This window comes from Lycorma delicatula, chromosome 7 (assembly GCF_047948215.1).
Source record: "Lycorma delicatula isolate Av1 chromosome 7, ASM4794821v1, whole genome shotgun sequence".
Taxonomy (NCBI): Eukaryota; Metazoa; Arthropoda; class Insecta; order Hemiptera; family Fulgoridae; genus Lycorma; species Lycorma delicatula.
The window spans coordinates 147559214-147586305 of record NC_134461.1 but is presented as its reverse complement, the minus strand read 5'-3'; the positions used below and the strand labels follow the sequence as shown (position 1 = coordinate 147586305).

Here is a 27092-nt window from a genome sequence, read left to right as displayed (position 1 = left end):
TCAATGAACTACATTTTTAAATATACAATAATTATGTATTTTCTTATAGTTTTAGTTTTTAGACCCCCTAAAATGTTCTCATGATTATAAGAATGCATATATGTTATGAAATTTTCGTTAAATTTCCAATTTAATAAATTTTTTAGTATACTATTTCATTTATATTTATAAATATAAGTACTATAAGATTTAGCTAGTTTATCATTTTTTTAAACGATAATAGATTTGCCATTTTAAATTATATTTTGAGAAAAAATGTGCTGTATTGATGACAGAACAGAGTGGGGGATCTAATCAAGCTGGTTCCCCCACTCTTAACACACCAAACATTAACCCTCCCTACTCCACCATTCAGCTCGGAACTGCTTGCTGTGTTGAATAGCAAAATTACCATTTAAATCTGATTCACCTTCGTATACTGGTATATGCTCTGAAGGGTTCAAATTCATATAAAAAATTAACTTATCGTAACTAGGATTTGATATACTCATAACTTTCTACTACAATGATTTTAACACTAGATCAAACTGATAGTATTCTTAAACAATAAAATTTGACGTAAATTTACTTAATGTGCTAGGTACTCAAATTTCTCGTTAAAGTCGCAAGAGTGCTAAATAATCTTTTTCTCGATTTATATTATACCAGATAACTTATATGTTCAAATATTCATCTGTTTCTAATCAAATAAAAATCATTGTTAATGTATTCCAATTATGTTTTCCCAGTTTTAAAATTGTCTTCTAATGATATGATAGACAAACTGATCAGTCTTGGAAGTATATAAACCATTTTATATACGTTTAAAGTGGATTCTATGTTAAGGAAAATACAGTCATCTATAAAAGTACATTGGATCATATGATTCTCAAACAAGAAAAACTTATAATCCTATATCGAATCTTTGGACTCAATTCATTCTGTTAGTTCCTTTATCAGCTGCTGGTGACCAGGTAGCAGATACAAGTTACATTCAGTCATACCATAGCTTTGCTCAGTAACAAAATTACCTCATTTTATAGGTACAAATAAATATTTTTAACTTTCATTAATAAAATGTTTTCTTTATCATTTTAATAGAAAATACTGTTATACATCATAACACCATACAACCAAAATCCAAGTTTCATCCTTAAACAAAACTGTTTACTGAACTTACTATGAAAATAATTATATGTTGAACATATTTCCTGTCCGAGTTAACATATCTGATTTAATCAAATGTTAGGTGTAAAGTTTTTCTTTACCTTTAATTCATATATTAATGTCTTAAGTCCTTTAGAAATAACCTCTATTTGCTTCTACTCATATCTTTCAATAATTCTTCCTGAAATAGTCTCAGTTTCATCCCTCACCCTTCAACAGCCTCCTTCAGTTTGTTCCATCTCTTCTGCAGCCCTCTTGGTCTACCAACCAAATTCAATTGTTTCTTAAAAAATTTTAAATTTGGATTAAATTGGCCCTGAAGAATAATAAGGTCGAAGAACAGGTAGCAATTATAGAATACAATTTATAAAAATTTTAAATATAAAAAGGGTAGAGTTATGACATATTTTTGAATTGTCTTCCGCACCGGATAGAGTGTAGTAAATAATGTGTGTAGAGTGAGGTAAATAGAGCGTAATAAATACAGTTTAAAAATATTTGAAAAAAAACAATTTTTTTTTATTTTACAAAAATTACAATTGTAAAAAAAAAAGAAATATCACGCTAAGTACAAATATATTATTTATCCGTAGGGTAAAGGAAATTTAAATAAAAATTAAACTTTAAGGTAACGCGCATGAAATTTTAAATGTTCCTCTATAAAAGTAGCGATGAAATAATACCCGTGATCATAACTCTCACGTTTTTTTAAAATAACAGCCATCTCAGCATTTTTACAAGCATCGACAAATACTTCCGGTTGTAACTGCCCAACAGTCAGAAATTTATCAGCCATTCCCTGAAAAAAAAAAAAAAAAAAAACATTGATGTAATTAATAACAACTTAATAAAGAGCGTAAGCAAACAAGAAACCAAAATCTCAATATTATATATAAAAATAAAAAAATTTGAAAACCGGTAAATTTGTTGTGTCTAAAATAAATAAATTAAGTAAAATGTTACCTGATCAATAAATATTTCTAATGGTGGCCCATCGTACTTGGCAACAAGTTTTGTAGCATCCCATTCATCCCAATTGCTTCCATCTTCACCTCCAAGATAACCAGAAAATGCTTTACGTCCCCATGGACAAGCCGACGGATGACAAATCGGTGCAAAGGCAGAGACGCTACAGTATTTTCCAGGATTTTTCAATGCGCATATTAATGCACCATGTCCACCCATACTGAAAAATATTATATACGATCATTAATGAATACAACAAATTTAATTATATGATAATAACAATGGACTGGCAAACTTGGATGATGAATTTTTTTACAAATAAAAAAATAACATGCGTGATCAGGACTTGAAACCTCTGGGTGGAACGCAAGATCCCACCTTACATTTGGAGGTTACAGATTCGAATACTGGTATTTTTCTCTTGGGTGCATAATGAGGTGTTGTTATCAGTGTCAGGACACAAAAGTAATATAATAAATTATTATAAAAACATATTTTAGTATTAATCAGATTTTTGAATCCAGATGTTCAGTTTTAAGAAATCTTATGATATTAGACAATATCGTCAATTCATTGTTCCGCAAGATACTTTATATGATACTCACTAGTTTAAACTTTTAACACATTGCCGTATAACAATATGAAACACTCCACATGTATGTGGTGCTATTTACAATATGAAAAAATTTGTTTTGTAACAACCAGATTCGTGTTCTTTTTTTAATATTCACAAAGGCTAAAGCAATAACTCACAAGAAAGGCCGCCAAGGAAGGAGGGGGGTTAATAACATTGAGAAACAGGTGGTTCTGGAGGTAACTGTATATTTAGAGTTAAGAAAAGGCACTGAGCTCGTGGCTGTTCCTGGTATCAATTCAAATGTGGATTAGAGAGCACCACATCAAAGGTTGGATGATTTCACTGCGCTTTAATATGAGCTACATAAGAACAAATCATTTGGTTTTGTCTATTCCAAAGGGATGGCTCACCAATTTCCAACAATCTTACCACTGGGCTTGAACAAAATGTACCTGTAGCAAGATGGATGGATGAATGATATACTACATCGAGAATTCTAAGAACAGTGAACCAAGTGGACGAATAAGCCATACAGCGATAGTTTAGGAAGGAATGGACCACAGCCTGGTAGAAACGAAAGATGCATAATCGATCAGCTCCCCAACGAGCATTAGATAAAACTCTCAACATGTCTGGCATTTTTAAACATTGTTCCTTTAGCTCCTTTAAGTTCTAAATGTAAATTGAAAAATTACCAAGAAATAAAGAACACATAAATGGTTTTCACACACAGTTTGTTATACTATTTACGGCTATCGCAAATAAGGCAAAAGTCTTACAGTTAGACTCCTGATAGGGAGATACTGGTCAGATATGACATTTTTCATATACTAAAAAATTCATTATCACCTATTGGCAGTTATAATAGCACCAATATAAAAACGGTGTCAGCCATTATTGTTTTAATAACTAAATAAATTATTACATTCTATTTTAATATGTATATATTATAATAATTTTAATTTTCTAAAAATAAATATACCAACCTATGTCCCATAATACTCTGTTTTGTCGAAATTACTGGAAAATTTTCAGTAATTAACGCAGGAAGTTCAGCAGTTACATATGAATACATTCTATAATTTTTATTCCACGGTTCTCTAGAAGCATTCAAATAAAATCCAGCACCGGTTCCAAAATCCCAACTATCATTTTCACCGTCGATATTGCATCCACCTATAAAAAAATTTGTTTTTTTAATTTTACACTTAGCTGGAAATAAATTTTTTGTTCTGATCAGTACATTATAGTTAGATCACACCAAGATTAGGTAGATATGCATGGACAAATAACATAGAATTTACCTGGATGGATTAAGGAAAACTGTGGTAAGAGCTTAATCAGAGCAGAATGACAAAATAAATCGCATTTCAGAAGGTGTTAATGACAATTATTTGATTACATATTTATATTCACATTGTACAGGATGAAGAATATTCAAGGCTTTTTTAAATCTTTTAATTAATATTATTTAAAAATTCATCGAGAGTAAAATTCTTTCTATAAAACACAATCTTTTTATCTTCCTTCATTTTCAGTTGTCCAAAATAGCATTTTCTCGATTACTTTCTTGAAAATTATAAATAAGACCTTCATCACTACTATCATTAAAGTCATTCTTAATATCGGAATCAGTTAAAAAAATTACTAGAATGACTGGTATTTGCTGACTCACAAAATACAAAATCTCACATCAAGAATGTAATTAAGTGTAAAACGGTCTATTTTCGATTCTATCAGTATTGAATATAATATTACAAACAATGTCAGTTTGATTTTGAATTTCTGTGCACAGCCACAGTTAGTTTAAACATGTCAAGCCGTACTTGAAAAAGGAATGTAAATTTCATTGTCGAGTTATACTCGACAAAAGACTGCAAACAAAAACAAACTTTTTTGGGTTGTTAACAACCCAAAAAAGTCAAGCAGATACTACTAAAACAAAAGAATTATAACAGTATTTTGGGACTAAAACTAAATTTTGCTGACAAAAACCTTTGACTGTATATTTATAACAAATGGTGTGCAATGCTCACAAAGTATGCCTTTCATCCGCCAGCTGACATAAACCTTTATTCTGAAGATCTCACAGTGATTTTATACCACTTTAGTTAATGAGGGGAATAGTAAAAAAAATATTGTGGCTTTTTGGAGCAAATAAGATCTGTATCTCAATTTAAAATTCTTTTTTATCATTCAATCAAATGGAAAAATAGAGGATTACTCTAATATTTTACATAGAGAAATCGTATTGGTAACTTTTCCAGCTGTATGGCTGTCAATATTGCTTATACAATATATTACATAACAGAAAGTATCTAATGTTAATCGGATCAAACTTTATACACAACAATTTTTACATCTTGACATTTCATGACTCCTTCTAGGTTAAAAACAATCACAATTTTAGCATTGAAAGATTCTGAAACGATGCATGTTGGCCTGTTTTTTCTGAACAATTTGATGAAATTTGAAAATTATTTTTTCTGTATATATTATGCACGAGGTCTATTCAGAAAATAACCGAAATTTATTTTTTTAATCGTTATTAATTTTACAGATTATTGGTTCTTGTCCTGTTTAAAGTACTTCCTCCCTTACTCGCACATTTTTCCCACCAGCGTTTCCACTTCACAAAGCAGTTCTGGATAGCTTCATTAGAAATCGCCTTTAAGGTCCAACAAATTTGCTTTAATGTCATCAACAGTCTCAAAACTGTGTCCTTTTAATTTCAGAAATATTAAGAAAATGCAGGGAGCCAGGTCTGACAAACTGACAAACCCGAGTGCATGGGCACATTTTCGTGGTGAAGCAACCATGAGCTGTCTCGCCACAACTCCGGTTTCTTTTTTGGATTTTTTCACATAACCATTGTAAACCGCCTTGATAGTATACACAGTTCACCGATTCACATTGAGGTAAGAATTCAAAATTCACAATTCCATTAAAATTGAGAAAAACAGAGAACATCACTTTGGATCGAGACTGACGTGCTTTCTTGGAGCGTGGATATCCTTTGCCATCCATTATGATTGAACTTTTGTTTCATTGTTGTAGACATAAACCCAGCTTTCATCTCCTGTTATGATCCTTTGCATGAATGTTTTGTCATCGGCTTGTTCAAGAAGTTGCAGACAAACGTCCACTCGATGTTCTTTCTGCTGTTTGGTCATCGCACGACGAACAAACTTTGCAGCAACTCAATGCATGTTCAATTTTTCAGTCAAAATTTCATGGCACAATCTAATCAAGATGCTAATCTCTTCTGCAAGTTCTGTGACAGTCAATCAGCGATTTGCATGCACCAGATAGTTGATTTTTCTGAACGCGGATGTCATCAGTTTAAGTCGAAGGCCTTCCTGGTCGAGGGTCATCTTCAATCGACTGACAACCACTTTTAAATCGTAAACCATTCGTAACATTGCATACAACCCAGAGCATCATTTCCGTAAACTTGTTTCAAAAGTTAAAAAAAATTTCTGTGCAAATTTTCCCCAGCTTCACACAAAATTTTAGATTGTATTGTTGCTTCCGAAAATCACTACTAACACTTAAGCATGTTGCATTCAAATAACAATAACACAAACACTAAACAAGATATCAACAATACAAGAACATGTGGTTACAGAAAAGGTTATGCAGAACACAATTATGCCAACTGCACGTCACTAAATATCTCCATTTGCGCATAATTAAAAATGTTTGATTATTTTCTGAACAGACCTAAAAAATGTTGGCTCTCTTGATCCAGAGTTGCAAAATTTTTCCGATGGTGCTGAGAAAAATTAAAGATCCAGAAATTTTCTTAACTAAATCTAATCAATTAAAACAAAATAATCCAATTTAAATAACTCTTCGAACAATGAAAGTTTAAAAAAAAATACTCACGTGGACTAGTATCAGGGCATACAATAAGAATTCCTAATTCAGATGCTATTCGCTGAGCACCAGCCTTCTGAGGAAAATTTTGTTCTGTACATTCTAAACCGGATAACCAATATATAACGGGTACTTTATTTGTGTCAACTTGTGGAGGAATATATACAGAAAACTGCATTTTGCATTTTAGTTCAGAGCTGAAAAAAAAGAAGAAATTAATTAATCAACTGTAATCATATTGTATGAATCAAAGGAAGGGATGAAGAATACCAGGGGTATTCCATTTTAATTCAACAAATGATCAGTGCATCACTATTTTTTATTTTGATGATATTTGGTGTTAAATACCCACCCTTGTAGTGACCAAAAAATATTTTTTTATGTTTTTAAAATAATTTTTTTTTCTTGAGTAATAGACTATTTTTTAACTCACCAGTAGGTAAAAACGGCCATTTTTGTCACTTTTTCCATGAACTGTAGCATTCTTATTTTACATTGTACAGGGTCAAAAAGGGCTTTTTGGAAAGAGTAAAGATTCATCTTAGTGAACTCAAAATTCATTTTGTTACATAACGAAATCTTGTAATATTTACTGAAGTTATGTTTACAAATTATTGCTTTTTCAAATTTTGGGCCCAAAATAAATAATGAAGGACTGCTTTTACCTTTTAACTCTTAGGTACTAGTAGTACTTATAAAAAAAGACCATCAAAACATAAATTTCGAAAATGTCTTATTTTTGGGGCCCAGAAGTGGGAAGGTGGCAAAAATAAAAAAAAAATCGTTTACACCAGTAAATACTTTTTATGTACTTTAAAACCATCTAAAATTTATTTTGTTACTCAAAGAGGTTGACGAGTAATGAAACCAACAAAACACTAAAAACATCGTTCCTTCTAACAGTAATTAGAGTTAAGGGCTGTGCTGTATCATTCGAATGATAATTTGTTCAAGCACAAGTTGTTCTACAGGAAGTTTAATGAAATAAGCAACCATTAGAAAAGATCCATTAGTTCCTAAGTTACTGAAAACTAAGAAAAATATGTTGTAACTATTCTTCTATTCAGAAATCTTTGTCAAAATTTTTAATGAAAAATATATAGTTGTTATAAATCATTTTAAATGAAACTGAAAAACAAAAATTTTGATTTAAAAAACATTAGGATATGACAACCTCCCCAAACCAAAATGGTGGCAATTTAAAATTTTTCATACCTCATTTCAAAAGTCAACCATGCCTCATGCTTAACAAAACATTATACAAAAATAAAATTGATCAAATATTTCTAGCTTAAAATAATCTATTTTTCATCATATAATCACTACTTGAGGTGTACTATAAACAACTTTTGAAAAATCTACTTGAATGGTGACCATTTTGGTTAGGACTATTATAGCTGAATGTTTTTTGGATCAAAACTTTTATTTTTCAATTCACTTTAAAATGATAAATGACAACCATATACTTTCCTTTTAAAAATTACTGAGTTAGCCCTTTCCTGTTAGTATTATTATGTTCGAAAATAAATTTTTTTAAGGTAGTTAAGGGATTTGATAAATTTAATTTTTGTGTGTTTAATGGTTGAAAAGTTATTTGTTATCTTGTATATATAAACACACATATAAGTATATATGATTACATTAATATTTTTTAAATGGGTATATACTTGCCTTTCATGTGAAAATGTCTTTTGATAACCGCCAAAACAAAAATTACTAGAAACTTCAGTTAAACCCATCTGAAAAAAAAACAAAAAATTTTGAATTATTTATGATTTGCTATAACACTTTAGGCCTGATTCAAATGAATTTTAGGTTTAAAAAACCACCAAGCTTTCATATTGATTTTCATATAATTTTCACTTTACCAGCCAAAGCTTTGTTGCTGCTACAGCAGCACAGTTATAAAGTAAAAGAATAGTGATTAGGTAAAATTTTATGTGAAGGGGATTTTTGAATATGTTGACCGTTTCCAAGATAAATAACAAAAATTATAGAAATTTTCAAAAATATGTATATGTATCTACAGCACATACACATATTCGTGCATTAATATGAGTTAAGATTAATTGTCTGGCTCAAAAAATTTCAACATATGATGCATTGATGTTATTAAACATTGAAGGAAATTAAAAAATTGTGAGTAGTAGTTTTCACAATTTTGTTTTTTATATAGTAGTGGAAAATTGAGGTTTAGCGCGGTTAAAGTGCTAATTAAAATTTCAATGTTTTAAGTTGATCCAGTTTAGGGGTGGAAGGATAACCCACCGGGTTGGTCTAGTGGTTAAAGCGTCTTCCCAAATCAGCTGATTTGGAAGTCGAAAGTTACAGCGTTCAAGTCCTAGTAAAGCCAGATATTTTTACATGGATTTGAATACTAGATCGTGGATACCGGTGTTCTTTGGTGGTTGGGTTTCAATTAACCACACATCTCAGGAATGGTCGAACTGAGAATGTACAAGACTAACACTTCAATTACACTCATACATATTATCCTCATTCATCCTCTGAAGAATTATCTAAACGGTAGTTACCGGAGGCTAAACAGGAAAAAGAAGAAGAAGGGGTGGAAGGATATTCAACATTACTTCTAAAGTTGTTTCCTCATATCTTTAAACCCTGTTGACCAAAAAATTGAAATTTGAAATATTTAGTACACCAAAACTAGGATATATATATTGGTCTGCTTTGTGATCCCATTAAACAAGGGGCATTATGGTACTTTCAGTCTTTTTTATTTGTATACTTTCTAAATAAATGATATTGCACTGAACTGGAATTATTGAAGTAAAATATCACTTTTATAAACTACTAAGCCCCCACAAAAAAAACAAGGGGGCTTAAATATTTCAGCAATTATCGCATGCTGGATTGATATAGATATTATTTTTTTTAAAATAAGTGATTATTCTTTTTAGCAAAAATTTCACATTCATAATTATGCCTTTAATTTTTTAAATATTGGTTTACAATGTTCATACATGTAAGTGCCAAACAATGAACTAACAGCTAATTTTTGTATCCCTTAACGTTTTGGGCGCTAGTAATTCTAAGAAAATACACAAGTTATAACAAATATTATAGGATATTTAATTAAAAGCTGCCTACTTCTAATTAATTACACAAGCTTTGATGATGCAGAAATGACAATAAATGCAGCAAATCTTTATCTTTAATATTTTCATTTACTGTTTGAAAAATGTCGAAATAGTAATTGCAAAATAAATAATTTCTTTAACTGGTGACATTATTATACGAATTCTTACAGTACCAATAAATCGAACAGAAAAAGAAAAACGGGTTTAAAAATTTTATGGAACAAGTAGTGTGTAAATATTTTTGAGGTTAGCCGCAGGATTCGCCTATAACAAGAATATATTGACCGTTTCAATTATTAAATTCAGACATATTTCTTATTCAATAACGATGCGATGCATCATGCAAAGTGTAAAAATTCTGTAGTTTTATAAAAAAAAGAAATTCATAAGCCAGCAAAAAAACAATTAACCACCGATAACAGTTGAAATTCAAAAATATTGCCGGATTAGGCTGGTTTAGCTACGACTACTTTTTGGACTACGTACTTTTTAATCGGTATTATTTTATGTAATAAATATGAATTAAAGCGGGTTCAGATCCTATCGTTATCGCTGTAAAACAATCGCGAATAAAAACCATATACCATATAACCTACAAATTATCTGATTACAGTACCTTTTTCGCTTGTTTAACGATTACACTGACTGTTGGCAGCACCTTTGTTAATCGTTTAATGTATATCGTCATTGTAATGATGGGTCGTTCATTATAAATGTAAGGTTCAATATCTTCCACAATACTTACAGAAAATAGGTCAAAAGAATTTGAATATAATTGCCATACATGATATTGATCTAAGAAGACACGCTCCGCCAGAAGTAACGGGTTTTATTAATATCCCGGGTTTTATTAATATCAACAAATAAAAAAAAGTTATTAACGTCTGGTTGTAGCAAACCAAAGAATGCCGTATTATATAACAAAATTTTAACTTTTTTTCTCATTCCTTGAAAAAAAAGTTACAAAGAACAAATTTAATAAAATTATTTGATAACATTAAATTAAAATTTATCACGTGCAGAAAAACTCAATACGAATTATGGAACTGACATTGCCACTTCATCGTATCAACAAAATGCAATAGTCACCTAAATGCTACACTGTATTTTACAATGCCGTTTTCCGTGGCGGAGTGGTAAGAGTACTGGAATTTTTTCACATGCTACAAAAAATTCATTTCATTATCAAAAACATCAGCTGTCGTTAAATAATACCAGTCAGAATGAACGAAATAAAGTGGAGTTAATTGCATAGCAAAGTTATTTTATTTCCACATAAAAAACCTTTTACAGTGTGGGTTAATGAAATAACTTCACTCTGTATGAAACTGAGCTCATTAATTTTTAAAATTTAGTTATATATTAGCTAATTTATTGTATAAATATTGAAATATATTATCATGTGCTTAGAGAAAAATAAAGGTTGTTTATAAGTTAACACTTTAAGGAGGACGCGTAAATGAATAAATACATTTTTTATACTGACCGGTACATAATGCATTCTTTTTTTTTCCCCCTACATCCCCGAGCCGGACATCCAATTAAGTATACTCGACTCGGGGACGTGTTCTTTCCGGATGTTTTAATTGCCTGCCTCTAATCTCCAACGTAAGAACCAGGCCCGGCTATGCCGTTCCCAGCCCCCCCGCCGGAGACCGGGTCTCGGTCTTTCCTTTTGCCAGCATCAAACCGACGGCGCAGGAGCCAAAGCGTATCCGGGAACCCACACCGCCGGCCGGGTCTCGGTCTTTTCATTCATTCGCACCTAACGGACTCCAGGAGTCCCCGCTCCATCACGGGAACCCACACACCAGGGCATGTGAGCCCTCAGGAACGGGGCTGTCCGCCCAGCCCTACAATAAACTACACCCCTCAGTATCCCAGTCGTCTTGCCTCATCTTCTTTTATTCTGATAACTGTTCTTGCAAATATTGCAAAATTATTCCAGTTTCCGGACATAGCCAAGAGCCACTCCGAGAGCTGCTCCGGTCGGGTATGCATCAGTCCTGCATAGTAATTTTCTCGATAGCCACATCCCTAGCGGTATCTGGCACCCATCGAGACCCAGCCGCAGAGTATACGTTAGGCTCAGTGGCAACAACAAAGTTGTACTCTCCAGTATTAGCTGTCTCCTCCACCAAGTCATGGGATAGGAGGCTTCGATGGTTATTGATTAGTAAGACTTTAGGCATCGCGCTTCATTCCGCATTCAGTGCCCCCGGTGAGGTGGTTTAGGCTACGGCAATCAAGAGATCTGGATGCCTCTCTGCATTCCCGGATACGGTGTCCAGTGCCACCGCAGTTATAACAGAAATTGGTTCTGTCCGGGCCCTTACAGTCTCTGCTACCATGTCCGGTGCCCCAACAATGGTAGCAGCGCTCTCCTTCTACACGAATGTAGGTCCTATAATGTACCCAACCAACTCGTAGTCTTGATGCCACCAGCTTTGTGGCGCCTCTATGTGTCGTGATGACGGTGGCGTTTTTAGTGTCGCCATATGCTTTCCTGAGGGAGGTGACCTGGAATGTCTCCCCCGCGCCAACAACTCTGGAAACCGCTTCTCTCACCTCCTTTTCGGTTGTGTCTATGTCGAGGTCCGTAATATGGACCACAGTCCTTCTGTCACCCCTAGAACGTAGGTCCACCTGAAGTTCTGCTGCCCGATCTCTCAGAAGAGTGGTGAGTTCTCCTGCCTTCTGCGCCCCTTTTATCCTCACCTCTAATGCTTCATTTCGGCCTTTCCGGAGGGAAAGGACCTTGCCTGCCTCTTCCTGGGTGACTTTGTTTTTCATTGTTCTTAACAGGTCGGCATAAGTCTTTCCCTCAGCCTTAATAACGATAGTCTTGCTATCAGTTACCGGTGATGTGCCCCTTCTGGTTGAATCCGATCTTGAGCGAGCCCGAACCGAGTCCCCCAATCTGGGCAGGACCATCTTCGGGAGCTCCTTCTCTTTTCTGGTCAGATATATGATCAATTTCCTTATCGTTGTACCCGCGGGTCCCGGTGGAACCACGAAGACCGAAGCGCTAGTTTTCACCACGACTCGTTTCAACGCCGTAAGGATTGTGGCGGCTGTAGCGCGGTCTCCTGCTGATGAGTCGTAAAAGACCGTGTATCTAGTCCAATTAGTAGAAACATTATCTTCGTCTAGAATCGTGGTATTGTCTATGCTGATTGCCCCCGGTTTAGCGTTAGCATATTTGCCGCTAGCAGTACTAGGTGTCATTTGCTTGTTCAAGTCTACAAAATTACATCTGTCAGAACTGTCAGATTGAGGGTCAACGGAAGTCACTCTATTCATGGCCCATGTGGACCAGCGACCAGGCAATCTATAGATTAATTGTTCGTCGGTCAGTTCGGATTCAAGAATGTCTGTCAGTTCTTCTGCCCTGGAGTGTTCGGCCTGTGTCCCCTGTGATTTAGTATCCACGTCAGCCATTGCGTCATTAAGATGCTGAAAAGACTTATATATCTCCGTCAGCTCCCTCTCGTGGACCTTTTGATGAGTCACCATAGACTTGCCCAGATTTTGTCTAAATGTTATTAGGGCATGGCCCAGCCTATAAGTGAGGTATAATGCATTATATAAATCACATCATTCAAACTGATTAACAGCGATGCGTGAAAGTGCCTTTATTACATTTACATTGTCATTATTAAATTAGTGATCATTCTTTTTTTGAAAAAAGATTATTTAGGGGCAAGTATGACTTCATCTATATGGAACTCTATAGACAATTTCATCTTCAACTCTATGCAAAAGATGAAATCGAAACACATTCTGTCAAGCTTAAACTTTCATTCGATCATTTTCTACTACATGAAATTTCTTTAATATTTCAATATAAGACTTTTTTTATACATAAAACTGTATGCCTAAACATATTTATGTTGAGCTGTTTTTTGTAAATCATTTATATTTTAGATCTTAACGAAAGAGATGCGATGAATGAAATGTATCACAATTTATTTTAAATTGCATTTTTAGTAGTTTCGTATCATACTAAATTCTGTAGAATTCGTTTTTATCCTACATGTCTCGTATTAAAATGGGGGAAAAAATGGAATCTACTACATAACCCAATCTTTAATAGATTTATTTTATATCGAAAATACGGGATTTTATACTGGTCTGTTATATCGCCGATACTGGTGAGAACCACATGTCTCTGCCATTAAAGTAGTTGTTGGTGGACTTGAAAAATCAACAAACCCGGGATTTTAAAAAGAACTTCGGCCGACCTTGTCAGCTGAAGATGGAGATATAGAAACAAATAATGTAACAGGCAGTGTTAAATTTTCTAGTGTACGTTTTCTTATAATGCAGTATAACGAATAAGGTAAATCATTCTCTTAAGGTTTAATAAAAGATTTAATAAATAGATTTATAGCAATGGACCTTGGGTTTCCCAAATCTATTAAAAAGCTTAGGAGTGGTGCCTTGATGATTGAGGTGATTGACAATGAACAGAATCAGAAGCTCCTAGCACTTAGGTATGTAGTGAAGGATGAGGTAATAGTGCTGGCCCACAGTACACAAAATTCCAGCAAGGAAGTGATATTGTGCCCTGAGTTGTTTGGTATTGAATTAGCAGAAATACCAGAAGAGCCTGCAGTCAGGCACTTCTGTGCATAGGATAATGAGAAAGGAGAATGGTGTTGATGTACCAACATTATCATTTATTCTAAACTTTTCTACTCCCACTGTCCCTGAGCGAATAAAAATTGGTTCCTTCTTAGTTAGTGTGTGGCTTATCTACAAAACCCTAAATGCTGCTTTCAGCGTCAGGGTTTTGATCACAACAAAATTGGTTGCACAAAGGAGCAAGTTTGTACATATTTACCTTAAATAAAGTGTACTCTAGTTGATTTTTAAATATTTTAATATATTTTAAAACTCTGAATGATACAGATTTCAAAATTCTAACATTTAATAAAGGATAATGAAAAAAAATGATCGTTATAAGGGCAGATAACTGATCCAAGATTGTTTGAACCTATCTGTATTCTATTAAGTTAGTTTAATTGTATTGTTTGGGTTTCTAATGTATAATGATAAAGGTTTCAATCCACAACTCTTTATGCATATGACTCCTCTTATTTATGCAAATCCTATGCATATGAAGATGTCGTTGTGAAAGAGATTTATGTCAACCTTTAGACAATTTTCCTGTGGTTTCTATAACAACTGGAACAACCACATAACCTGTTACCATCCCCACATCTGTTTTATTTCTTCTTCTAAGTAACTACCAGCATTTAAACACTGTTAATCACAAGCTTTTTTCTGTTCTTAGTAAGCTGGGATCATTTTGTCAAAAGATATGTGATATCAGCCTCCTTATTTATATACAATAAAAAAAGTGTTATATTGAAAAGTGTTATCTATGATAATAATACTATTCCAGTATTTGTATTTGACTATTTCAATAACTGCCTCAGGCTGATATTTGTAGTAGAGGATATTCATTATTAAATATCTTTTCTTTTATATTAGTCAGCGCGTAACTTTTGTTATGGATAATCCTTACACGACGAAACCTATAGTCTCAGAAAAATATTGAAGTGCCTAAGGATTATACAGTCACATTGATAATAACCTCTGAGCAGTAAATAGCATTATATTATCGATCAAATATCTTAGGTATCCACTCCTCTCTAAATCCTATACGACAGATCTGATGATTAGCAATCTGATCACTCAAAGGTTGTTATACCTGTAACCAATTTCAAGGAATTATCATGGAGTAGATTGCACATCTCAAAATGTAATTGCATGTTCAATTATTTATTATTATTACTGTTTTAATATTATTGAAACACTTAGGTTTTATAGGGAAAATAACAAAAAAACTTATAAAACAATGCACCATTGATCATTTCCAATACTAATATATAGGTGACCTTCATGTTAATCCTATCATTTACATATATTCTAATTTAAGTAAAATACTTTCCAAACTGCATTAATCCATTAAAGTTGTATATGAAAATTTATAATTTTACAATAATTCAAATCACATTATTCTTACTTCATTATATATGTTATATTTGTGAACAAATGCATGTTTCTGGTATTTCTAACTGACGAATTTGATAAATAAAATAAAATAGTATAGATTGTTTGTGCAGTGCGTCCTTTTAATATATTTTACAATGTGTTTTTTTAATCAAGAAAGAATTCATCAAATAAATCCTCTGAATACAACTTTTCATTTAGACAGATTAGCTTTTTACCATTATGTTTACTAAATATTTTTGTTTATGTACTACAAGGTGATTTAGATATTTTCTAACTCATATAAGTAATAAATTTCAATTTAAAAGATTTAATTGTTTAAAAAGTTGTTTATTTAACAAGTTCTGTACGTTGGAATAATTTTCAAATTACCATCACAAAAGATGCTGAAATTGTTCCCTATTTTGTCTTACACATAAATCCACCTGATGTTATATGTTTACAGGTACTTTTCAGTATGTTGACTAGGATATTCGTGAAGAGAATGGATTATATTTTTCATGTAAATTCTGAAATTTTCTAGAATTATTTGTGTTGATAAATTAGTTATAAGATAGGCCTTTAGAAATAATTTTGTAGAAGACAAGTCCAAGGAACATGAGGGTCAAAGACACATTACTAAATTAACCAATCATTGAAGAACTCTTGAAGCACTATGATCATTTCACTGGAACTGGTGATGTGTTATATTCCAGTAAGAATGTTTAACTGCAACCATGGCTTAGCTGGAGATCTATAGCATATAACATGAAACGTTAGGAATTTGTAGAACAATTCAGTGCAATGATTTCATTGCATTTTCTGACAACTTCACCCTCTAATCTTATAATATTAATAGTCTGATTAGAATTTCCATGTGTGTAATAAGATGGGACATTAAAGTAATCATTACAGTACATTTCTCAAGCTCACCTATGTATACAACAAGCAACATACTCAACAGTTTTTTGTTGCAAACAGTTTAAAAATTTAATTTCAGCCCAAAGATATCTGAATATCTCTGTAAATATGTAATTTATATACTTTAATTATAAGAACTATGTTCATCAACAACATTTTCCTTGAAAAAAGTAGTTCTCTGTAACCAGATATTCATGTGAGAAAAAGAATATACATCCTTCATTTATAATTTTATCTCTGTGGCAGATTGTTAGCTTCTTTGTCTTTCATTTGGAGTACTGGTATTATTTATTATGAAAGGAAACAGGGTTTATCTGTGAGGCATCTCTTAATATTACTAATAAAATTATTAATAATTATTTAAATTTAATTAGTGAAGAAATTGAAAACGGGTACAAAACTATCAGACTGAAGAATTTTTCAATTTAAAAATTTCAGTCATACAGTTGTTTTTTTTATAGATTTAAATAAATAAGATGTAATTTTGTTCACAATGAAAGGCTTAACACTTTCAATAAAATTAATATTTGGATAGCTATTACTGATTAAAAAGATAAAATGTCTTGCCTTTTGGAATTTTTAATGATAGAATTTTCAAATTTATTTTTTTGTAGAAGATGTAGTTGGATAAATCTACATTTAATGTCATTAAAATGTTTTGATCGGTTATTAAGATATAAATTTCTATTGAAAAAACACTAAATGCTGGTCAGAGGGATGGTGAAGCAAGGTAGGGCATTTATCCATATGTACTTTTTTTTTTATTTTGATGAACTGAATAAGTCCCTTAAGTTTCGTCAACATTCATACGTCTTAAATTCAAGATATTATTTTTTAGTTTCTATAGAATGACAAACTCTACGTAGGATGTCACCCATATAGTGAACTCATTGTATATAGCTTCTTCCGGTACAGTTCATTTGATAGCAGTAATATAGTAGAAAAGACATGAAATTTATTACTCTCATTACTTGCAAGGAGTACAGAGTATACTGTGTTTCACATTTGCAAATGGAAGAATGCAACATCAGCAAGATCCAGTGTTAACTATATATATCATTTATATGATAATAATTTTATGAATGATAAAAAGTTGGAGATGTACTATCCTGTGCAATTTTTTAAAAAAATATCAAGTTAATATCCATATTGTTTTGGGACTGTAAGGAAACTTTTTTAATAGAATTCAAGGTACCTGAAACAATAATAATGTTTAAAATTCTATTGTAAAACACTAGAGAAACTTTTTGGAGGTCAATCTAAAATGTGGCCTATCTTATAAAGACTTTACTTAAGTGGCTCAGACAGTATATTTTTTTCAAGATTCTCCAACTAGTCTTACTGTTTCTTTCTAATATGAAGGTGTGTCTTTGTATACCAGCACCAGAGTTCTTTGACAAGGATCTGAAAAGTCTTTGAACATGGAGAAGTAATGTAAATATATAGGTAACTTAAAATAACATTTTTTTTTTTAATTTTTTAACTAATCAACTGGGAGTCAGTTTTGGGATAACCCTCTTATGAACAATTGATGTAATTGTTTTAAATGATTTTTTTACAAATTTCTAATTGATAATATATTCCGTGTATTTCATATTTTGATGAATTCTTTTCTTTATATCATTAATATTGTAATTATAAAATAATAATGCCCGGCCTCCATGGTGCAAGTTGTAGCATCTCGACCTTTCATCTGGATCCCGGGTTTAAATCCCGGTCAGGCATGGTATTTTTCATATGCTACAAAATTCCATATCCCATGCACAAGTTTCAAGCTTATGTGGCAGTATCATCAAGAAAAAAAGTGAAGCAATAGTATGATTGCATAATGATTAAAAATATTTTTTTTGTTATTCTTCCTATATTTCATTGAATCTGTAGGACTTATTATAAAAAAAAAACCATACTGATTAATGTTTTGCACAGCTTTTTAACCAAGAACAGCATTTATAGATAGTCATTTGTTATTGAGATAATACAGTTTGGAAAGTAATGTCATATTTATCTATAATATAAAAAATCATTGGTGATTGATATCATTGCTTACTAATAATTATGGGTGTTATGGCTTGCAAAAGATGGCGCTTGGGAGAACTGAAAATGGACTATATTTAAATTTTACATAAAGAGAAGGATTTATATTAATGAATTTATCACCAAAAGATGCTGGTTTTTTTGAATGCGTTGGTGTAAGAGAAGAAAACGAAAGTCATATTTCATATGACATTAAAGTTTTACGTAAGAAAATAATTCTTTAAATATTTTGTTTTTGCATGATTGTTTAAATTTATGATTGCTGATAAATAGAATGTAAAACTGTCTTACATCTTTTAATTGTTTATTTATTTATCAGTGACATTACCTCTGTGAATATGTGTACGCTATAGTTCACGGTTTTCAAATATATTTTTTTTTTATAAATGCCGTAGGTTATGTGAATGTATAAATTACATTATATTGATTTATACACATATTAGTAAAATGTGTTAAAATAGCTTACAGTTAATGCCCAGTGATTTAATTATGCCTTCATCAGTTATAAAAAATTACAAAATCTGATCGAGGTATTTATAGAATTGAATTTGGAAAGAAGTTACTGATTTTGAACCAGTATTTCCAATTTTGAAAAGAATACTATACACCTTTGCTACTTGTATTGTATAACCTTTGTAATTTATTGTACTAAATATCAAAAACCTGAAAAATTATTGTAGAATAACATAACTTGTGTAGATTATAAAAAATTATAAATGATCAACCGATCGTTCATCAAGGCAGTATTGTGATATATTCTGTAGATTTTTAATTAGTCTTCATGTTTTGAAGTTTTCACATCAATTTAGAATTAGTATCATATGAATTGTACAGAATTTTCTCTAGTACAGTTTTTTATATTTTCTCCCGTACAATAATATAAAAATATTACATATAAAATAAATAATATAATGACAAATAAATGTAAAAATATATAATATAAAAATAATAAAATTAAGTAAATACTGCATATGATCATGTGCTGAGAGAGTTTTAAACATACTTTACGTTTTCAGACATTGACTTGAAAATATAAAAGGAGTATATAAAATTTTGAAAAATCTCTTAATGTTATACAAAATTATCTTTAATAAATAAATTTTATCCTGTACATAAATTATTTTATGATTAAAAATTTTATTTAATCACAAGTTCAAAATAAAAGTTTTTAAATTGATAGAAAATAGTTTTTAAAATACTAATTTTCTTTTTTAATCAGGATTCTTGCACTTCCCTGCACATTGCTATCTCTCACTAGTAAAACCAGTGAACAGGGTAGAGAGATGTGTGGAGTAGAACAATCTTAAAACATTAACATATTTTATAGAATTCTTTTAAAATTCTTCACATAATCTCTAGAAAATTGTAATTATAAGGGTATTAAAAATAAATAAAATTATTAATACAAATTTAAGTGAATAACATGAAATTTTGATTAAAAAAATAAAATTGTATCAAAGATATATTTTTAATGATGGAATTCCCATTAAAGAGAATACTTGTGATTTGAAATTTGAAATCATAATACATCTGGAAGTAGGAGAAATTTTAGGTTAATAAAATAAAATAGAAAATTTTATACTTATTAGGTTTCTGAACTGTACATTCAGCCTAATGTTTCTAATACTGCTGTATGTATAACCATGAAGTAATTTATACAACTATAAGATGCTTATCTCCTTTTATCTGTTTTACAGAGTACCCCATTCTTGATAATTGACATCACTCTCCATATGATACAGAACTAAAAACTTATACCCTACTAATAATTAAAAAAAGTCTTTTCTGTACATCTGCTACTCTCTCAGTTGTTATAAAACAAGCTGTAGTCCTAAATTTTTCAGCACAGATCTAAAATTTGACTAAAATTTTGAATGTAATTACTGGCATATTGAAAATTTATACTTACTTAATCAGCCCTAGATTTCTATGTGCTTCAGATAGAATTCATTTTGACTATCTGGTCAAAAGAAATTTAGCATCTAATTTTTGCCTAAATCCAGAGTACTTGTTCCCTCTGTAATACATGAAGACCAGTTCTATAAATTTACAGAATTCCTAGTTTATAATAAATATTAGGTGAGATAAATTTTGCCGGCCTCTGTGGCATGAGTGGTAGCATCTTGGCCTTTCATCCAGAGGTCCCGGGTTCAAATCCCAGTCAGGCATGCCATTTTCACATGCTACTTGTCATTCATCTCATCCTCTGAAGCAATATCTAACGGAGGATGGTCCCGGAGATAAATAAAAAGCAAGATATATTAGATATTATATAAAAAGACGTGTAAAATTTTGGATCATCAAATATGAATGGCACACATATTTGAGTTCAGTCTAACATTTAAAGAAATTTCATATATTTATATGACTATACTAATTTTACATTCATAGACTCAAATTCAAAAATGTCATTTAATTTTTACATTAAATATTATTACCAATAATTTTAGTTGTAATAATAATAATTTAAAATTAAAACTGATTATGGTGTAAGGACCAAAAGATGTTTCTCAGATGATAAATTATGTTTTATTATTCTATTGGCCAAATCAGTTATTAAGTTTATTATTATTTCCAGTTAAGTGGAAATCTATGGTGATTCAGACTCCATTATTGTGTATTAAAATGTACTTCCATTATCTACATTTTCCTGTAAAAAATTTATTTTCATTTAAATTGGTGAACAAATTACTAAAACTGTATCATAATTATAAAAAGAAAATATTTTATTTTGGAATAATATTGAAGTATGTGACAGCACTAATTATGCGATATAATAAAACAGTGAAAAATTTAATTAAAATGTTAATATTTTTTTTTTTTTTTTATTAAAGCCCAGTGAATAAAGGTCACTGATAAACATATGCTTAAAATTCATTACAACTTTACTTTCTTTCCCTAAGTATAAAGGATTATGAATCATCATCATAGCTAACCATCATGTCTTTATAATAATGACATCATCACATAATTGTCATTACGTTAATACATTTCTTTAATCAGATTTATTTTTAATGTGTAGATTATTATTGGAAGTATTTTATTGAGGTTAGGTTTTGTTAGATGACAAAGTTAATTTATGAAGTAACATCTTGTATAAGTTATTGTTTAAGTTTGAAATCAATTATTTAATTATAAAATAATGGGAAAACCGATATTAATTGTGTAATTTTCAATTTTTTCTATGCTAAACAAAATTTTATTATTTTAATTCAATCTTTTAACAATAAATTTGTGTTTTATTTATATATTCCCCATTTGAATGAACGCAAACCGGATTTAGTTAAATTTCTATGTATTAATAGAAATAGATTACTATTTAGCATAAGCTGATTATAAATGTTTAAATTGTATTGCCTATTATGGCAAATAAAATTTTAATAAACCTGACAACCTGATTTAAAAACATGGACTTGTTAAATTTTATGTAATAACACTTTATTATGCAAAATCAGAAAATTAAGTAATTTATAATTTCATTCTCTGAATTAAGTTGCTAAACTACATATTTGTCAATTTCATTTTGTTTTCTGTATTTTTTTTTATTTCTTATCAATATTTTTAATAGACTGATTGTTTTAAAATAGAAATGAGTTTATCCAAATTTATTATTTCTTTCAAGTTGGATCTGATAACATTAATAATTCACCTTCACTTTTTGTGCATATATATATATATATATATATAAAACATTAACTTTATACATATATATATATATATATATATATATATATATATATAAAACATTAACTTTATCATTCTGTTTTCATTTTTCTTTTATCATCTTTTTTCTGTTCTTATGTTAACATAATTTATTTTTTATTAAAATTATTGCATGTGCTTGCTTATATGTATGAGACTGTATTTACAACTCATAGTGATGTGAAACATTCTGTGTTGGTTTTGTTAACATAATCAGCTGTATAAATTAACTAATAAATTTTTGTTATAATTAAAAGATATTTTATTAAATTTCAAAAGGTTTAAATTAGATAGTTATCACTTTTGCAAGTTTTAATCAGCCAAAGTATGGCCTTCAGAAATTAAAGCCAGCCCTTTTGTAGATTTATTTAAAAACCTTTCATAAGTATTAGATAAATTTTTAAAGGTAATCAGTGAATACATTTTATTAAAATAAAATGTTTATTTATAAAATATGTATTCTCAAATCTAATTACATTTTTTATTTAATCCAACATAATTTTTCACCAATAGGTACCTGAAGGTTGTTAAATAATCAAACAAATATGAGGACTTACTGAAATGTAATGCACACTATTTCATAACTTGCAATTGAAAAAAAGGTAGTCAAATGAAACAAATGTGGCATAAAAGTTCCTTTTATTTGCTATAAAAACTTACATTTATTTTTCTTTATAATCATCATTAACAGCTACCTATTTCTCCCAAAAGTGAATCAGTGTTCTCATTTTGTCAGTGAAGAATGGTGGTAATCTTTCCTTGACTTACGATCTCGCTGTATCCTTCAGTTCATCATCAGTGGTGAAATGAATACCCTTAATATGCTTCTGTAATTGCTAAAACAAATGAAGTTTGCAGGACACCAAATCTGGTGAATATGCATTTTCTCTTTTTCTTTTTGTTTAGCCTCCAGAACCATCGTAAGGTATTACTTCAGAGGATGAATGAGGGCGATATGTATGAACGTAAATGAAGTGTAGTCTTGTACAGTCTCAGGTCGACCATTCTTGAGATGTGTGGTTAATTGAAACCCAGCCACCAAAGAATACCGGTATCCACAATCTGGTATTCAAATTTGTATAAAAATAACTGCCTTTATTAGCACTTGAACCTTAGAAATTTTGACTTCAAATCAGCTGGTTTGCGATGATGAGTTCACAATTAGCCCATCCCAGTGGGTTGAGTGTGGAGGGTCAGAAATAGGTTTTAAATTTCCACTTCACTAGAGCCTTAGTAGTTGGGAAATTAAACTGCAAGATAGCAGCACCTATTGCTTTGTGTGGGATTTTGTTTTCCTGTTACTTCCAATGTACATTACATTTTAGCTGCCTCTCATATTTTAAATTAAAAAACTTTTTGTAACTGTAATAAAATTTAGTAGTTTCTAGATCTCTTTATGTAAATAAAATCATTAATTTTATTTTTCGGGCTTAAATTATTAAATGAATATTTAAATCTTTCATTAAAAACAAATATTGATAATTTATGATCAAAAGATGTTTTTGTTTAGTTCTGTTTTTTTTTTTATTCATTATAAAATACTCAGATTTCTCTTGAAACATTGTATGTGATATATTAACTACATGTATATATACCACAGTTTTTATATATATTTTAAAATCATACAGATTAGCATTTGTACGTATCTGTTTTTTTTTTTTTATAACTAACAATATATTTGTAAAAAAATTGCTACTGCTTAAATTGCATGTATCAGCTGGATAGTTTTTAAGTGCCTTGCATGCATGTAATTTTCTTGTTGTAATTCTTTGCACATTATTTAAACTAGATATTAAACTTCCAACTTTCTAACAAAATAATAATAATATACTTTTTATTAGTAATAAAAGAAGAATTATAATTTTAAAGGAACTGAGATACAAACTATATCAGTTTGAGTGACTTTCTCTGTTAGTGATGATGTTACTTGTACACACGGTCTGTGTGGATGGTGAAGAGATAAAAGTGTCACTTGTAGTGCGAAATATCATCTCCACTACAATGGACTTGGAATGTTGATTTGCAGTAGTGTATTTGACTCGGTGAACAAAGGGTCCTTACAATCCTTAGTTAACTTAGTATTGAATGTAAGTTATTCTTGGAATTTTATGCTGTTTATTGGAAGTGACTTTGACTCATGATCAGGTTGCCTACATCCAATTATGATTATGGCGACTAACAACAATAATATTCAAATTAGACTGGTACTGACAGTTAGTTGATTCAACACATAACTGGAATTTTTACTGAAATCTAGTAACAACCTTTACACTGTACCAGCAAACAATGTCCAATGTAACATTTGCTGTTGAAAAGTGTTATTTCAAAAATAAATATGGAATATGTTACTAAAGAATTAATAGTTTATTTTTTACAGTATATTGTCATTTATGTGTTAATATTTTTCTTTTGTTAAATTTACTATATTATCATAATTATTTATTGGGTTTTTAAAATTAAAGTTATAGTATTAAAATATTTAGCAAAGACTGTACCAAGTGGCAACAGTCTTCCTATTCCATTTAAAATAATAATAATATTGTACATTAATCAAGAAAAATTCTTTTTAGATATTAGTGACAGTCAGTTTTAATAAAGATATTGAGATAATGAAGTCTCTATGGATTAAAGGTTAGTAAGATATTGGGCTAATTTATTGCTGGTTTTAATTTTTCATCATATTTTTTTTTTTTTTAATTCAAAGGTCTCTAATTTTGTTAATGTAACAATTACATTTAAAACAAACTCAATTAATTTTTGTTGTACAATTTTTAATTTTAAGCAATAATAACCATTATGGTTATCAGTCATTTATAAATACCAATTTTGGAAAACTGTAACCAATATTTTATTAAATTTATGAGTACTGGATTTATTAAATACAGTTTCATCCACCTTTTATTAATTTCTCATCTTGCAGCATTTCCTGGAAGCACCAAAATCTGATTTGTTATTGACAGCAAGATTTATCAAAAATGAAAATATAATTTTACACATACACACACACGCACACATTCAGGCATGCAGACAGAGGGACAGACAGACAAACAAAAAGAGACAGATAGACAGGCAGAGAGAGATTATATATTACGCTATTAATAGAGTATGGGAAACCTTGAATAATTTTAACCATTAAACATAGAAAAATGAAATTTAACAAATGTAACTACCTCAAAACAATCTATTTTTTCAAGACAGTTATACCCGAAGTACTCAGAAAGCCATGGGGTAACACAAAAATTTTACATCGGAAGGATAGGTTTGTGACTCATCATTTGAAAGAGAATTAAAAAACAAAAATGTTGATGTAAATAAACAATTTTGTTTATGACGACCTTAACCAAAGTGGTGATCATTTATCATTATTTTTACATGACTGCCCAAAAAGGAGTGTAATGTATTTAGGGTGTATGTTTGTGTCTATGTATGTATGTATGTAAGTTTATTTGTTTGTTCCACTGTAGTAGCTAAACAGCTGAACTGATGTAAATGTATAACCCTGTATTGGAATCCTTACGTTACGTTACATCTTATATTATAGTGGGGGAGTGTCATAAACTACATAAATATGTATATAAATATTGAACAAATTACGATGAAATTTTAAACCGTATGGTAAGAGGCTCACAGATATCATTTCTTCTGCTCAAAAAACAAAAATGTACACTATTGATCTAACAGATCACAGTTATTCAGAAATGTTATATCTTTGTAAAGAATCTTCTGATTTTCAAAATTCAAATGGGGTGTTTGCTAGTATAACACAAAATCACGATGGATTCAAACCAAAACAAAAAGAGCAATATTTTTTCCGGCAGTCTTTTTTTTTTTTTAATTTTTAGTATTTATCTCTTGTTCACAGCTAGTTTCAAGAGTCCAGTAGAGACCACAAAATTTTTGTACCAAAAATTGATCATTTTGAGATAGGAGCATTTATTAAGTTTAATTTTTCTGTTTAACATGTAAAAAATATTTAAAATTTATTATATAAATCTCTTTTGTAATTAGCTGTGAAAAACATTATACGACCACTATTTTAGTCTATCAGAATTTTTGTTTTCCAAAGCCCTTTTAAATGATGTACCACTACTCTATCCTTTACATTTAAAATAATTTATATATAGTCTTGGTGGTCTTATACAAAAAAAATAGATGGTTTCAAGTAGGAGCATTATTAAATATCATTTTTTAATGCTTAATGGTTGAAAATTTATTTATTGCTTTCTATACTTTATTAATATCTTGTATGTATATATTTATATATATGAATAACTAGAGTATAATACGATTCATCAGATATTTTTACTCTCTGTAATTTTATACAAACCAGCTTATACTTGGGTATCTGTATAATTATTTACTCAAAGCTTTATTACCTCTATTACTGCAGATTTAAAAAAAAAAAGAAAAGTTAACAGTATAGTATATAAGAATTCAGTACGTATCAAATTAGGACCAGTTTTTTTTTTGTACCATTAAAATTATATTATTTATTTACTTTAAATTTTTAATCCATTATAAAAATACTTTTTAGTATGGAACTTTTTTTTACACATTGTATGTGATTTGATGTGATGTTAAGTTTACTGCTTTATAGAGAAAATTGTTGAGGTGAAATACATAATTTTATAAAAAATTATTTGTGAATATATATATATATATATATTCACAAATAATTTTTAATTTTTAAATTTTTAATTTTTAATTCACAATTTAATTTTTAATATACATATATATATATATATATATATATATATATATATATATAT

General features: G+C 30.1%; 1 protein-coding gene across 3 annotated transcripts; it reads right to left on the bottom strand.

Moving 5' to 3' along the window:
* Positions 1–1641: 1641 nt before the first annotated feature.
* On the bottom strand, positions 1642–10434 carry LOC142327960 (S-formylglutathione hydrolase-like). Of its 3 annotated transcripts, none has more exons than XM_075371384.1 (6): positions 10412–10434; positions 8240–8307; positions 6578–6765; positions 3676–3865; positions 2110–2332; positions 1642–1945 (listed from the first exon to the last, which is right to left on the bottom strand). In XM_075371384.1, exons 2-6 carry the CDS (start codon positions 8305–8307, stop codon positions 1763–1765), a joined length of 852 nt encoding a protein of 283 aa, XP_075227499.1. In that variant the 5' UTR covers positions 10412–10434; the 3' UTR covers positions 1642–1762. The 3 variants fall into 3 exon arrangements, with proteins under 3 accessions (XP_075227499.1, XP_075227497.1, XP_075227498.1); XM_075371382.1 differs by having other exon boundaries at positions 10283–10412; XM_075371383.1 differs by lacking the exon at positions 10412–10434 and adding an exon at positions 10153–10259.
* Positions 10435–27092: the final 16658 nt, after the last annotated feature.

Excerpts from the sequence above, each read along its gene's own strand:
- LOC142327960 (XM_075371382.1), bottom strand. The coding sequence starts at position 10,354 with ATGACGATATACATTAAACGATTAACAAAGGTGCTGCCAACAGTCAGT. Across the intron at positions 8,308-10,282 it reads TCGTTAAACAAGCGAAAAAG|ATGGGTTTAACTGAAGTTTC; the intron begins GTACTGTAATCA and ends TTTTTTTTTCAG. Across the intron at positions 2,333-3,675 it reads CAGAGTATTATGGGACATAG|TATGGGTGGACATGGTGCAT; the intron begins GTTGGTATATTT and ends AATATTTTTCAG.